The following is a 13656-nucleotide window of genomic DNA, read 5'->3' as shown; positions in this document are numbered from 1 at the left end:
TTTTTAATATATTATCCTTCCATGGTTAATTCTCATCTATGTTTTCTCTTTATATGCTCCTTCTAATTGCCCTAATAAATGAAAAAGTTCACATGAGTTAATAGTATCGCCTTCCCATGCAGAAATATAAGCAGTTCAATATCAACTCCTTTAATGATTTGTCTTTTCTGTTTATACTTCATTTGAGTTTCATAATTGAAGATCAAATTTTCTGTTCACTCTGATTTTTTCATCAGGAAAGTCTGAAATTTCCCCTATTTATTGAATGTTCATTTTTTTTTTTCTCCCTGAGAGAGTATGTTCAGCTTGGCTAGGTAGTTGATTCTTGGTTGTAATTCAAGCTCTTTTGCTCTCTGGAATATTATATTCCAAGTCCTATAGTCCTTTAATGTAGAAACTGATAAATCTTGTGTTATTCTGATTATGGTTTCACAATAATTAAATTGTTTCATTATAACAAATGTACTCACAAAATTTTCTTCTTGATTTGGGAGTTCTGAAATTTATCTATAATATTTCTGGAAGTTTCCATTTTGGGATCTCTTTCAGGAGGTGATTAATGGATTCTTTCAATTTCTATTTGATCTTCTGCTTCTAGAATATCAGGGCAGTTTTTCTTAATTTCTTGAAAAATGCTATCTAGGCTAATGTTTTGATCATGGTTTTCAGGTAGTCCAATAATTTTAAAATTATCTCTCTGGATCTATTTTCCAGGTCAATTGTTTTTCCAATATTTCACATTTTCCTCTAATTTTTCATTCTTTTAGTTTTTTTAAAAATTATTTCTTGATTTCTCACAAAATTCATTAGCTTCCCTTTGCTCAATTCTATATTTTATGGAATTATTTTCTTCAGTGGACTTTTGTATCTCCTTTTCCATTTGGCAAATATATGTATGTATGTATGTATGTATGTATGTATGTATGTATACATACATAGATGTAGTGCTGAGGAGCTAGAAAGATATGTCTAGCTCCTCAGCACAGCAAGGCACCTTAATAAAAATTGACCAGATATTGGATGGGTGGGTGGACAGAAAAGCAGAAATAATAAATACATAATATAGCCCATAATACAATAAAAATTATATTCATAAAGTCCACTGAAGAAAGAGTTAAAAGTTAATTGGAGACAAACTAACATAATCCTAAAAAACTGGTTGGTCAAAGAAGAAATCATAGACATAGCAATTTTATCAAAACTAATGAAAACAATATGGCAATCAAAATTAAGGAAATGTAACAAAAGATAATATTGGGAAAACTTTATATTTCTGAATTATTTCATCCACAAAAGAATAGAAAACCAAAAAATTTGAAAACTTCAATAAATACCAAAGTAGAAATTATGAAAGTGAATAAAAGTAGGAATTGATTTTTGTGGGGGAAAAATGAAATAAACCATTAGCTAATTTGAATTTTTAGGAAAGTAAATAAAGTATTAATGAAGTAGGAGAAATATTGGACAGCAAAGTGTTTTATAATTATCTATTTTCCTTTTCACTGACCATATATCTTACATTGTCCAAGCTATGAGATTTTTGAGCTCCATGAACTTTTAGGAAAGTACCTTGCCCCCTCCTGAGGAGAACTCAGTAAATCATTTTTCCCCAGGCAAAAGATAAATTCCTATTAATAAAACAATGAATCCCTGCCTTAGCCAGAAGGGATTAAGTCTTTGAGCTGCTATTCTTCATCTGCATATCCCTAATTACCATCAACATCTCCCCCTGTCTCCCTGCATCTCCCTACATTCTCCTTAAAAGTTTATTCACTCCTCAGTTAAACTGCTTGTCTTCCAGTAAAGCTAGCACACTGTAGGGAAGTCTTTACTGTCATTCCTTCCTTGTTCTTCTTCCTTTAGAGGGCATCCCACTCTGATCCCCAAAATTCTCTTTTTCCTATACATTTCCTTACTGCTCAACATCTCATGGAGGTGTAGGTCTATATTGTTCTTTCCTTTAGCTTCCTTCTCTGCTTAGGGATTAATGGTTTCCTGCCCCTTAGTTTCTCTTTCTCTTTAATTCACAACAATATTCAAATGAACTTTTGTCTCCCAAATTCCTTCTAAGTCAGAATTAGTCTTTTGCATGAATTCATTCATGATCCATGCTGGTCACATTTTCCCTGGCATCAAGTTTTTGAGTCAGCCAGGAGTTTGTGGGCTAGATCTGACTTTGGAAGTTAAGAAAATTTTCTTTAACTTCCACTCTATAAGTCTTATGGCCACTTGTGTTTTTTTTCTCCTCTCATTAATGTGAGAGGATGAATGTGTTTGCTTATATTTTTCTTTCCTCTCTCAAGTGCACATGAGGAATACCACTTGTGTTGCCCACTTCCAAGAAGCTAATCTCTTCAGATCAAGGAGCTTGCAGGTGAAACCCAAAAGTCTCATTTCCCTGGGATTGGGCCATAGAACTCTTAGCAGACACACCACAAAGTGAATGGCCATCTATATCTCTCTCTAGGACACCCGAGAAGATCTGGTGCCTTCAAAAAGTTACAGGTAGTCACTTAAGATTACCAGAAGCTTAAGGAGAGACCACCAACTACTCAACTGGCTTCTTAAGGGTTTACTTTGAAGGAACCTGTGTGCTAATTGCTAGTTTTGACTCCCTGATATCAGATTCAGAAAGCTGTTCCTTTACCTGCTTCAAAAGTGGCACCTCTGTAGTTTTCTCCTCCTTCCCTCCCTTGAGGAGGCAGGAATTTCCTTTAGCTTCCTTCCCTCCCTTTGGGACACTGGAAAGGTATTGTCTTCCATGATAAGCTTATCAGCATGTTACAGGAGATCACTGATGTAGAGAATTTTGAATGTAGCTTTGATGCTGTTAAAATCTTGTTAATTGTGGAAGGCTGTTTGCTCCTGAGATGTAAACTGACCCCTGTTGATTATATACTGTCTCTCTTTGACCCTGTTGTTTGTATCTTGTCCCCCAGTTTCCCCTTCACCTAACCTTGGCCATAAATGCTGGTGTGACAGGAAATGACATGTTGAACTTGGAGGTTGACACCTTGGGACAAGAAGGACCAGTATGTAACTTGCCATTGGAAGATACCTGGCCCAAGGTATAAGACCTTGTCCAACCTATCAAAGAAAAATATTTAACAGGAAGCCCTGTCACTTCTTCCCTTCTTTCATTTTTCTTTGACTCTAGGAGGATGGATTTTTCTCATACTTGTTCTTTTACCATATGGAACACCGTGGGCCTCCCCCATGCTATGTGGCCAAACTAAGCCAAGTCTCATGGCTGCCTGCCCTTCTCTCTCTCTTAGCTCTCTCTCTCTCTCTCTCTCTCTCTCTCTCTCTCTCTCTCTCGTTCACTCAAACTTCACTTAGCCTATTCTTAAAGTGGTTACCACTTTTGCTAGGAGTTTTAACCTATATATTTACAATAATTTGCTAAAATAAAATCCTGAGCAGTTTTAATATCCCAGAAAGCTCAAATTCTTACATCCTTTCAGTGGCCCTTGATTTCTTGGTTACCCCAAATTCTATCTTTAATTGGTGACCCCAAAAATTCTAGTGGCAACATCACCACTCTTCTGTGGTCTGTGTCTTGATTAGCTGGTTCAGCTGCTCATTCTGCCTTTGCTTACTGGTTTGGTTGCCTCTCTATGTTTTGTTTATTTATTTATTTATTTATTACTTACTTATTTATTTATTTAGGTTTTTATAAGGCAATGGGATTAAATGACTTGACCAAGATCACTCAGCTAGGTAATTATTAAGTGTCTGAGACTGGATTTGAACTCAGATCCTCCTGACTGGGGGCGAGGCATTGCTCTATCCACTGAGCCATTTAGCTGCCCCTCCCCGGGAGTTTTTATTTGCATTATGTATTCTCCCTCCCCCCACCATTGGGGAAACTGGTTTGCTGTGTCTCCATTGTTATGGTGGCCAGTTCAGTTGACAGTGTTTATCTATGTTCTGATTTCTCCCTTCTTCCTGGGGAATTGGGAGGGAGATGTTGCTGTGAATTTCAGGGTCCTGAGAGGGATTAGGTTTGTGACTTAGCTAAGACTCACGGTTCAGTCTTCTCCTTCCATTAAATTGAATTGAGAGTGGCTTTACCTATCCCACTCTCCAACTCCTTCCTCTAGCACATCTGACCCTGTTCCACTCCCACAAAAAGGGACATGATTATTTTGAAGTTATTTAATTTGGAAACTCTGCATTAATTAGTCAGTCAGGCATTTTGTAATTTTGTTATGGGGTTTTTGGGGTGCTCAGAAAAGCTATATATTTCTACAGTAGCATAGACCTTCCTAGAAGACATTTCATGGCTGTTTGTGAACTTTTTATAGTAATCTGTGACCTTTTTTGCAGTAACCTCTGAATTCAAATCTAAGACTTTTTTTTAACTCGCCTGAATCAGTCTGATTTCTTACTCAAAAAAGAACCCATATCACTTCTTAAAACTCCTCTCGCCAAACTCTTTCTCCTGTCTTCAATATTAACAATATAAAAAATAAAAAATATTAAATGCTGGAAATTATTATAAATTAGTTTCCTAATTATTTGCTATAAAACCAAAAAGATGAATAAAATGAATGAGTATTCACAAAAATTAATATGCCCGGATTAACAGAACACAAAATAAAGAATTTTTGGTAATCTAATTTCAAGAGAAAAGTTAACAATCCATAAATGAACTTTCAAAAAAATCCTAGAAGATTTCAGTTTATAAGTGAGTTCTCTGAAGCATCCAAAGAAAAGTTAATTTCATTATCAAATGAATTATAAAACAAGAAAGGATGGGATATTATCAAATTCACTTTATTATATAAGATCTTGATAATTAATATTACCAAGGTCTTGACACTTAAAACTATGAAAAGGCAAAACAGAGAAAGAAAACTATAAATATATCTCATGAATATCTGTAAAAATTTAAAGTAAAACATATCCAAATAGGCTATATGACATATATAAAAAAGGATTATATAGCATGATGAGATTGAATCTATACAATAATGCAGGGCTAATTCTTTTTTAGGAAAATTATGAACACAATCACCAAAACTGCCTGGTACTGGTTAAGAAATAGAATAATGGACCAGTGGATTAGGATAGCTTCAAAGGAAACCACAATAAATGACTAGTGCAATCTAGTATTTTACAAACCCAAAGACATCAGCTTCTAGGATAAGAACTCATTATTTTAAAAAAATTGGTGAGAAAACTGGAAAATAGTATGGCAAAAACTAGGCATAGATCCACATCTCACATCCTATGCCAAAATAAGATCAAAAATGGGTACAGGATTCAGACAAAAAGAGCAACACTATAGATAAATTAATAGATCAAGAAATTATATATCAGATCTATGGAAAGGGAATAAATTTATGAACAAACAAGAATTATAGAGCACATTATAAACTGCAAAATGAATGACTTTGACTATATTAAATTAAAAAGTTTTGCACTAATAAAATAAATTCTGCCAAAATTATAAGTAAAACAGAAAGCTGGGGAACAATCTTCACAATTAGTTTTGATAAAAGTCTCATTTCTAAAATATATAGAGAATTATATCAAATTTTTAAGATCATAAATCATTCCCCAATTGATAAATGGTCAAAATATATAAACAGACAGTTTTCAAATGAAGAAATTAAAGCTATATATAATCATATGAAAAAATGCTCCAAATCATTATTGATTAGAGAAATACAAATTAAAACAACAATGAGGTATCACCTCACACCTATGGGATTGGCCAAGATGAGAATAAAGGAATATGATCATTGTTGGAGAGGTTGTGGGAGGATTGAGACATTGATGCATTGCTGGTGGAGTTGTGAAAGGATCCAACTATTCTGGAGAGCAATATGAGTAATATGCCCAAAGAGCAATAAAACTGCTCATATCCTTTGACCCAACAATCCCAATTCTGTATCCAGAAGAAATTATTTAAAAAAAAGGGAAAAGTCCTACACATTCCAAAAAATTCATAGCAGTTCTTTTTGTAGTGGCAAAGAATTGGAAATTGAGGGGGAATGGGGAATGGCTAAACAAGTTATGGTACATGAATAATATGGAATATTATTGTCCTAAAAGAAACTTTAATGGTGGTACTCTAGAGAAGCACAGAATGATTTACAGGATCTGATGCTGAGTGAAAGGAGTACAAGAGAACAATATATACATTAACGACAGCATTGTCAGATAACAACCTTGATTTAAGCAGTTCATCTCGGCAGTTCAGAGCTAGAACAACTGTATTAGACTGGCTATGGGCAATGTTATCCCATCCAGAGGAAGAAAAACAAAACACAAAACACACACACACACACACACACACACACACACACACACACACACACATACACAAACACACACAAACCAGCCCTTCAGAATCTGATGAACACTTTATAAAAATCATCTCTTATGTATCTCCCTTAATCCTAATTCCTCATACCAAAACTGACTAATCTGTAAACATGTTTATCAAAAATATGTATATACAATGCTAACCTGACTGTTCATCACTGAAGGGATGGGGGGGTGGGAAAGGAGGGTGGAAGGAAATGTTGTAACTTAAAAATTTACATGAACATATGGATGAAAATAAAGAAAGAAAAAAATTATGAACACAAAAAACAATAATAAGAAAATTGTGATTATATGAATAAAGAAAAACCTTGTGACAGAGTACATCTATTTCTGTTACAAAGAATAGTAGCATAGGAATAAATTGACCTTCCTTTAATATCTATCTAAAATAAATAATCAATATCATATTTAGTAGGGATAAATCAGAGACTTTTCCAAGAGGAAAATAGGGTAAAGTAAGGTTTTAAATTAAAAAAAAAAAACAATTGAGGGACTAGCACACACAAAAAGAAAAGAAAATTATTGGTTTTTTGCAAATGCTAGGCTGTTTTTTGAAAAACTGAAACAATAACTTCAGCAAATTTGCAGCATATGAAATAAATACATATGTATTAGCAGCATTTCTGTATATTATCAACAAACCCATCAAGAGACTATAAAAAAGAGAAATTCCATTTAAAGTAACCATTGGATATAATTTCTAATAGATAAGTGATCAAAGAATATGAACAAAATGTTCAGAAAGGATTACAAAATATTCACAGCCACATGAAAAATTGTTCAAAATTGCTAATAAGATAAACACAAACTGAAGCAACCCTGAGGTTTCAACTCACATAGTACAAATTTGCAAAAAAATGACTAAAAAATGGCAAACTAATATTACTGTAGTTCTAGTTTGCCCTTCATTCCCAAAAAAGACTATCACATTAGGGAGGTGATGCCATGCAAAGTCACTAGCCTCATTTTTCCCTCTGGAGTCATCTGGGTCCAGGGGCTAGATATGAATCAGAATGACAACAGATGGCCCTGGATGTCTTTTTAATTTAAGGTCTTTCTCAGGTCACAGTTTGACTGAGGCAATGAGATTAAGGCTATGTAGAGAAAGATGAGGCAAAGAGGGTAAAAAATGATGATTTTTACTTAATCCTAAAAATTCAAAATGGAATTTACCAGTGATTAAGGCAGGTAAGATTCTCCATATACATCAAAATATTTTCAGAAGCACTTTTTGTGACAGTTAAGAATTAGAAACAAGACCATGATGGGATATTACTGTTCTGTAAGAAATGAAGTGTGTAGTGAATACAGAGAAGCATGGAGAGAGAGATCTACATAAACTGATAAAGTGTGAAGCAAGTAGAGCTTATATATTTACATATATATCAGTAACTGCAACAATGTAAATGAAAAAAACAATCACATCAAAAAAATTTTTAAAAATGACTAAAAATTCCCTTCCCTTTCCTTCTCTTCTCTTCCCTCTTTTTTTCCCTTTTTCTTAAAATTTGTTCAGCATGTCTATATTTATTTTAAATGTATTTTGTTTTTGCCTTCTCAGTGGATGAGGGAAGATGTAGAGAGGGAGAGAATTCAGAATTAAAGATAAAATAAAGTTGAATTTAAACAATAACAAAAAGAATTTTGGGATTGTGAACAATACTACCACAATTGCAAGGCATCATTGCTCCCTCTATTCCTTTTTTCTTAAATCCCTTTAAATAAGCAAATTTATAAAGCTATTGTTTCCCATTTACATACATTCATGGTAGGTAGAATGTATAGCACAGTTTACATAATGTAAATATATATGAAGATCACTCAGTATTCTTAAAAAGTCAGAATCAGAAGCCTAATATTGACAGAAGGAAGAAAAGAGAAAAAAAATCAGGAAAAGGAAGAGGAAACTCTGAATGTGAGCAGGGGAGTCCATAATAGAATCTAAGTCATCCTCAATCTTTGTGAACACTATCCCTATGATTCCAATATTATTTGAACCCCTGATCATCACTGGTTAAACTTTGGCTACAGATTGAACTATACTTACCTCCTTGAGTTTCCCACTGGTGAATGTCGGGGAGATAATGCCCCGGATCCACTTCCACTTCTCTCCTTTAACCATCGTGATGGCAGAATTCAAACTTCCATTTAAACGAAAAACCTAAATGAATAGAACCAGGAAATGATTGAGCTTTTGTGACATTTTTCCAAGTAAAAAATAATACATGTTGATACTGATGACAAGTTATATTATTCCTCTAAGAAATATCTTTTGGGATGCAAAAGGAGACTGAGTAGTAGTAATAAAGTGGCAGGTATTGCTTCAATATTTTGTAGCTGAACATAATTTAGGGCAGAGTTTTAAATTTTTTGCATGTGTGTCAAAGGCAGTCTGATAAAACCTATGGACCTTTCCTAGAATACCATTTTAACTGTATTAAATACATAGGATTATAAAGGATATATATGATTATAAATTATGCTGAAATAAAAATGTAATTTTTTTTCCCATTCAGGTTCATGGGTCCCCTGAAATCTATCCATGGACTCCTGAACCCCAGATGAAAAACTTCTGCCTTAAAATCTCTTGTGTTTGATTTAGGCCTATCCCTTGTAGGCACACTGGATAGGGAAGGGAGTTGGGGCAAAGAAAATAGAGATCTGGAAATAAAATTGATTAAAAAAAGATAAAAAAACAAATAAAAATAATATTTTTAGAAAGAGTTGTCCTTAGAGTACTAAATTCACTATTTAATATGAATCAACCTAAGAGATAAAATGTGGATTGAACTATTACCAGGAAGGACACTTGAACTTATTAGTAATAATAACAATGATGATGATTATGATAGACATTTATGTAGGCTTAAACCACATGTTACATTCTTTTCACCGAAACTTTGGGTTTTGAGGATCATTCTTGTATATCATTTTTGAACCTGTAGGCAACCCTATTTTACAGATAAGGAAGAGAGATTCAGAGGCGAAAAATGACTTGCCTACAATCATACTACTAGAGTCAGGGGTGGGACTTCAGAATGACTTTTTCTTGACTGCAGGTCCAAAGGTCTTTCCATTATACCAACGTAATCTTTCAAAGAATTCAAATAAGATTTACCTTTATGTATTATTATAGTGACAACTGTTAGACTACAACTTCCTTGGGGCAGTTAGGTGACACAATGGATGAAGCACAAGCCCTGGAGTCAGGAGGACCTGAGTTCAAATGTGACCTCAGACACTTAATAATTACTTAGCTGTGTGGCCTTGGGTAAATCACAACTCCATTGCCTTGCAAAAGGAAAACAAAAGATTATGACTTCCTTGAGGGTAGGGACTTTCTTTTGCCTTGTGGCTAGACTAGCATATAGAAGGCAATTTTGAAATGTTTATTGATTGACTGACTGACACTCAGGTAGAATGTGTCAAATAGAATAACTTCAAGAAAAGTGGATGATTCAAAGGAGATTATTCATAACTACACTTAGCTCCATTATTTAGAAACAATTTTCAGTAGATGAAATTCAAGGTATTGATCTTTTTGTGGCCCAGAGACAGCCTGGTGCAAGAAGTAAACAGCGATCCTTGGAGTTAGGAAACCTGGGATCAAATCCTGTCTATGACATACAGTAGTTATGCAACCATAGAAAAGTAACTTAATTCCTCAATGACTAGACAACTCTAAGACTGTGAGTTTCTGATAGCGGAGGAAGTTCCAGGCAGCTAGGTGACAGATAGATATTAGAGTCAGGAAAATTCATCTTCCTGAGTTCAAATCTGGTCTTAGACACTTCCTAGTTGTGTGACCCTCTGCAAGTCACTTAACCCTTTTTACCTTAGTTTACTTATCTTTAAAATGAGTTAGAGAAGGAAAAAGACAAATTCCTCCAGTACCTTTGCCAAGAAATCAAATGTAGTCATGAAAATTCAGACACAACTGAAATGACTAAACAATAACAAAGAAATATCTACATTAGAAAGTTCTGTACTAAAGAAATCATAGGGCTAGACAACAGGGAAAAAAGGGGGGGTGAGCAGGGAGGCACTTGTCAGCTAATTTTACTCTTGTTTCCCCTTTGTTTATTTTTATCAATGATTGGGGCACAAGTGAAAAAAAAACATGTTGGCAGTACTGCCTTCCTTTCCGATTTCTAAAGCTAAGAAAGATTAGGCCTCAGCTCTACAACTCTACAACTACTTTAATCATCCTTTTTAGTGTACTATAATAGAGAAAGCACTGGACTTAGCTGTCAAAAGACATGAGTTCATGTTTGAGCACCACTTAAGCTCTGAATAACCCTCAGTTTCCTTCTTTATAAAACAGACAATAACACAGGCACTAGAATCCTTATAGGAATGTTATGAGGATGAATGAGATGTCTAGCCTCCCTACCTTTGTACCGGTTGTCTCTCATGCCTGTAACACTCTTCCTTCTTATACCTGTCTTATCAGAGTAAGTGGTTTCCTTCAAGTCTCACCTCAAATTCAATTTACTGAAGAAAGAATTTCTAGATTCCTGCTGCTACTAATGAATTCCCCTTCCCAAATTAATAACTATCTACTTTATGTATATACCCACATATGCTACATAGACTTGTATCTTTTAAGTGGGTATATACACATAGATAGAAAGTATATATTTGTAAGTATAATATGTACCTAATTATTTACAAATTGAGTCCCCCATTTGAATGTAGGTTCCCTGAGTTCAGGAACCCTTTTTAGCTTTCTTTAAATTTCTAGTGCTCAGCATAGTGCTTGTCAGCTAATAAACATTTATTAAATATTTGTTTATTGACTGAATACACTGTGTAGACTGTAACACGCTTTATAAATGACAGTTGTACTGATTAAGGTAGCAGGCTATATAGATTGTGCCACTCTGCAAAGAAATGATTTTGTCAAGGTCAGGTAAGCTTTGAGCTGGTCATCACAAGTTGACAAACTTGGTCATCCTCAATCCCCCATCCTTTCTCATCATCAAATTTAATCAGTTTTACAGTTTTGCTGATTCCATTTCCACATTGTTTCCCCCCCCCCTCACTCTCTTCTCATACAACCACCACTCTATGGTGTTTGTGTAAGTTCAGGGTTCTCATTACCTCTTACAGGGTGGGACTATTGTAATAATTTCTCCCTTGGTCTCCCTGTCTCAAGTATCATCTCTCTTCAAACCATTGTCTACCCAACTTCCCAAAGGAGAATCCTAAAGCATAGGTTTGATCATCTAATTCTTCTGCTAAATAAACTCCATTGGCTCCCTATTATGTCTAGAATTCAAATGAATTCTACTGCTTTGCAATAAAAGCTCTTCACAACATAATTCTAACTAACTCTTCCAATTTGATTATTCATTGCCTCTCTTCATAATAAATGGATCTTCTTCCTTTATATACTTTTGAATGGTCACCCACGATCCACTCCCTCCTCACTTCTGTCTCTAAGAATTCCTAGTTTCCTGCAAAATTCAGCCCAAACTTTTCCTCTTACATTAGACTTTATCTGAATTCACTTGCTAATAGTGTCCCCCCACCTACCTATTCCCAACCCATGCTAAATATCCAGCATTATTTTATACACACTTACATGTATACATGCCATTTCCTCCCTATAGAATGGAAGCTTCTTAAATCTAGAGGCTGGTTAATTTTTGTCCATGTATTCTTGATAGGCAGCATACAGTAAGTGCTCAATTAATGATGTCTGGAAACTTATTTCAGAAGTTTTAAGTATCTAGTTAGCTTTGTCATATATATCTTTTTTGTAGATTTCCTTTATTGTGAAAGAAGAAACTGAACAAAATGGAAAAAAACTAATAAAAAAAGTGAAAAATAGTGAACTTAAATCTGTATTTAGACTCCATCAATATGTTCTCTGGATGTGGACAGCATTTTCCATCATTAGTCTTTTGGAACTGTTTTAGATTATGTATTGTTGAGAAGAGTTAAGTAAATTATAGTTGATCATGAAGCAATGTTGTTTTACTATATACAATTTACCATATACTTGTTGCTTTTATTTTGTAAAGCAACTTAGATTTTTATAAGAACTTTCAATCTCACTGAATTTTCTTTCTACCATTGGAATATAAAGTAAGTATGACTAATCCCAGTGGACAAAAGTGAGTTACACAGAGAGATTAAATAAGTGTCCAAAGGTCTCACAGATCAGGGACCAAAACCAATATTTCCTCACTCCCACTGCAGTTTTATTTCCTTTAGATTGTGAGGAAGACAATTGAGCATAAAAACAGACATTTTTTTTTTACTAGGCAATGGGGTTAATGGCTTACCCAAGCCACACAGCTAGGTAATTATTAAGTGTTTGAGGCTGGATTTGAACTCATGTACTCCTGACTCCAGGGCCAGTGCTCTATCCACTGTGCCACCTTTCAGAGTGGGTGTCTACCACAAACAATCCGTTGGGAGATTGGACAGATAAAGTTTGCATAGAAAGTAATTTAGCATCTAAAATATTTTGAAGTCTATATAAAGTTTATATCATGTGTTGGGTTAGTCCAGAACAAAATGACAAAGAAGGGAAAGTTGTTTCTGTAGTACCTTTCTCACTTTCATCTCAGTATCTTTTCTCCCTCTAGGCACTGATCTTGTGTCCAATTTTTACTGGGTCTCCATTTTAACTAGCTGTCAATTATTGCCCAATAATGTATTAGCTGATATGGTTTCGGGTATTCTCCTCTGCTTGCAGCAGTTTGCATATCTTAATAGACCCCTCAATAAAATGGAAAAGTCTTTAAGACCAGAAGGAAATAATCAAAAATGGTAGACACTGAGGTAGGAGTCAGAGTGGAAGATATTCTGGAGTAAGGGGGAAGATAACCTTCCTGGTTTCCAGCAGATTATGATATATGGGTGCTATATTTTGATAGGTATCATGGATAGAATTTTTTCTATTAACTCCTGTGCCATGGCACATGTTTTGAAAAGAGTCAATTTATATCTTTTAAAAATGATGAAAGTTTTGTCAAGGAATCCTCATATCACAGGGGCAGCTAGGTGGCACAGTGAATAGAACACCCACCCTGGAGTCAGGAGTACCTGAGTTCATATCTGGCCTTAGACACTTCATAATTGCCTAGCTATGTGATCTTGGGCAAGACATAACCCCACTGCCTTAAAAAAAATTTTTTTAAACCCCTCATATCAGACTAACTGTGTTACTTTCATCATGAAAACTGCTCTACCTAAAAGATATTACTATTGCCATCAAAATCCTGATTTCTTTTGTATTCATGAATATTGTCTTATAAAACATATTTAAGGTTATATTTTACTTTCTTAAAAGCACTGGCAGTT

At 34.6% G+C, this 13656-nt stretch overlaps 1 protein-coding gene across 1 annotated transcript in view; it reads right to left on the bottom strand.

Moving 5' to 3' along the window:
• LOC141502634 (cytochrome P450 3A24-like) overlaps positions 1-13656 on the bottom strand; it is a 59146-nt gene that overhangs the window by 20593 nt on the left and 24897 nt on the right. The window contains exon 5 of the mRNA XM_074207445.1: positions 8387-8500. Coding sequence (XP_074063546.1) covers positions 8387-8500 — 114 coding nt within the window. The remainder of the gene's footprint in view (positions 1-8386; positions 8501-13656) is intronic.

Source organism: Macrotis lagotis, chromosome X (genome assembly GCF_037893015.1).
Source record: "Macrotis lagotis isolate mMagLag1 chromosome X, bilby.v1.9.chrom.fasta, whole genome shotgun sequence".
Classification (NCBI taxonomy): domain Eukaryota; kingdom Metazoa; phylum Chordata; class Mammalia; order Peramelemorphia; family Peramelidae; genus Macrotis; species Macrotis lagotis.
Note: the sequence above shows the minus strand (reverse complement) of the source record. Positions and strands in the feature narration are given on the sequence as shown.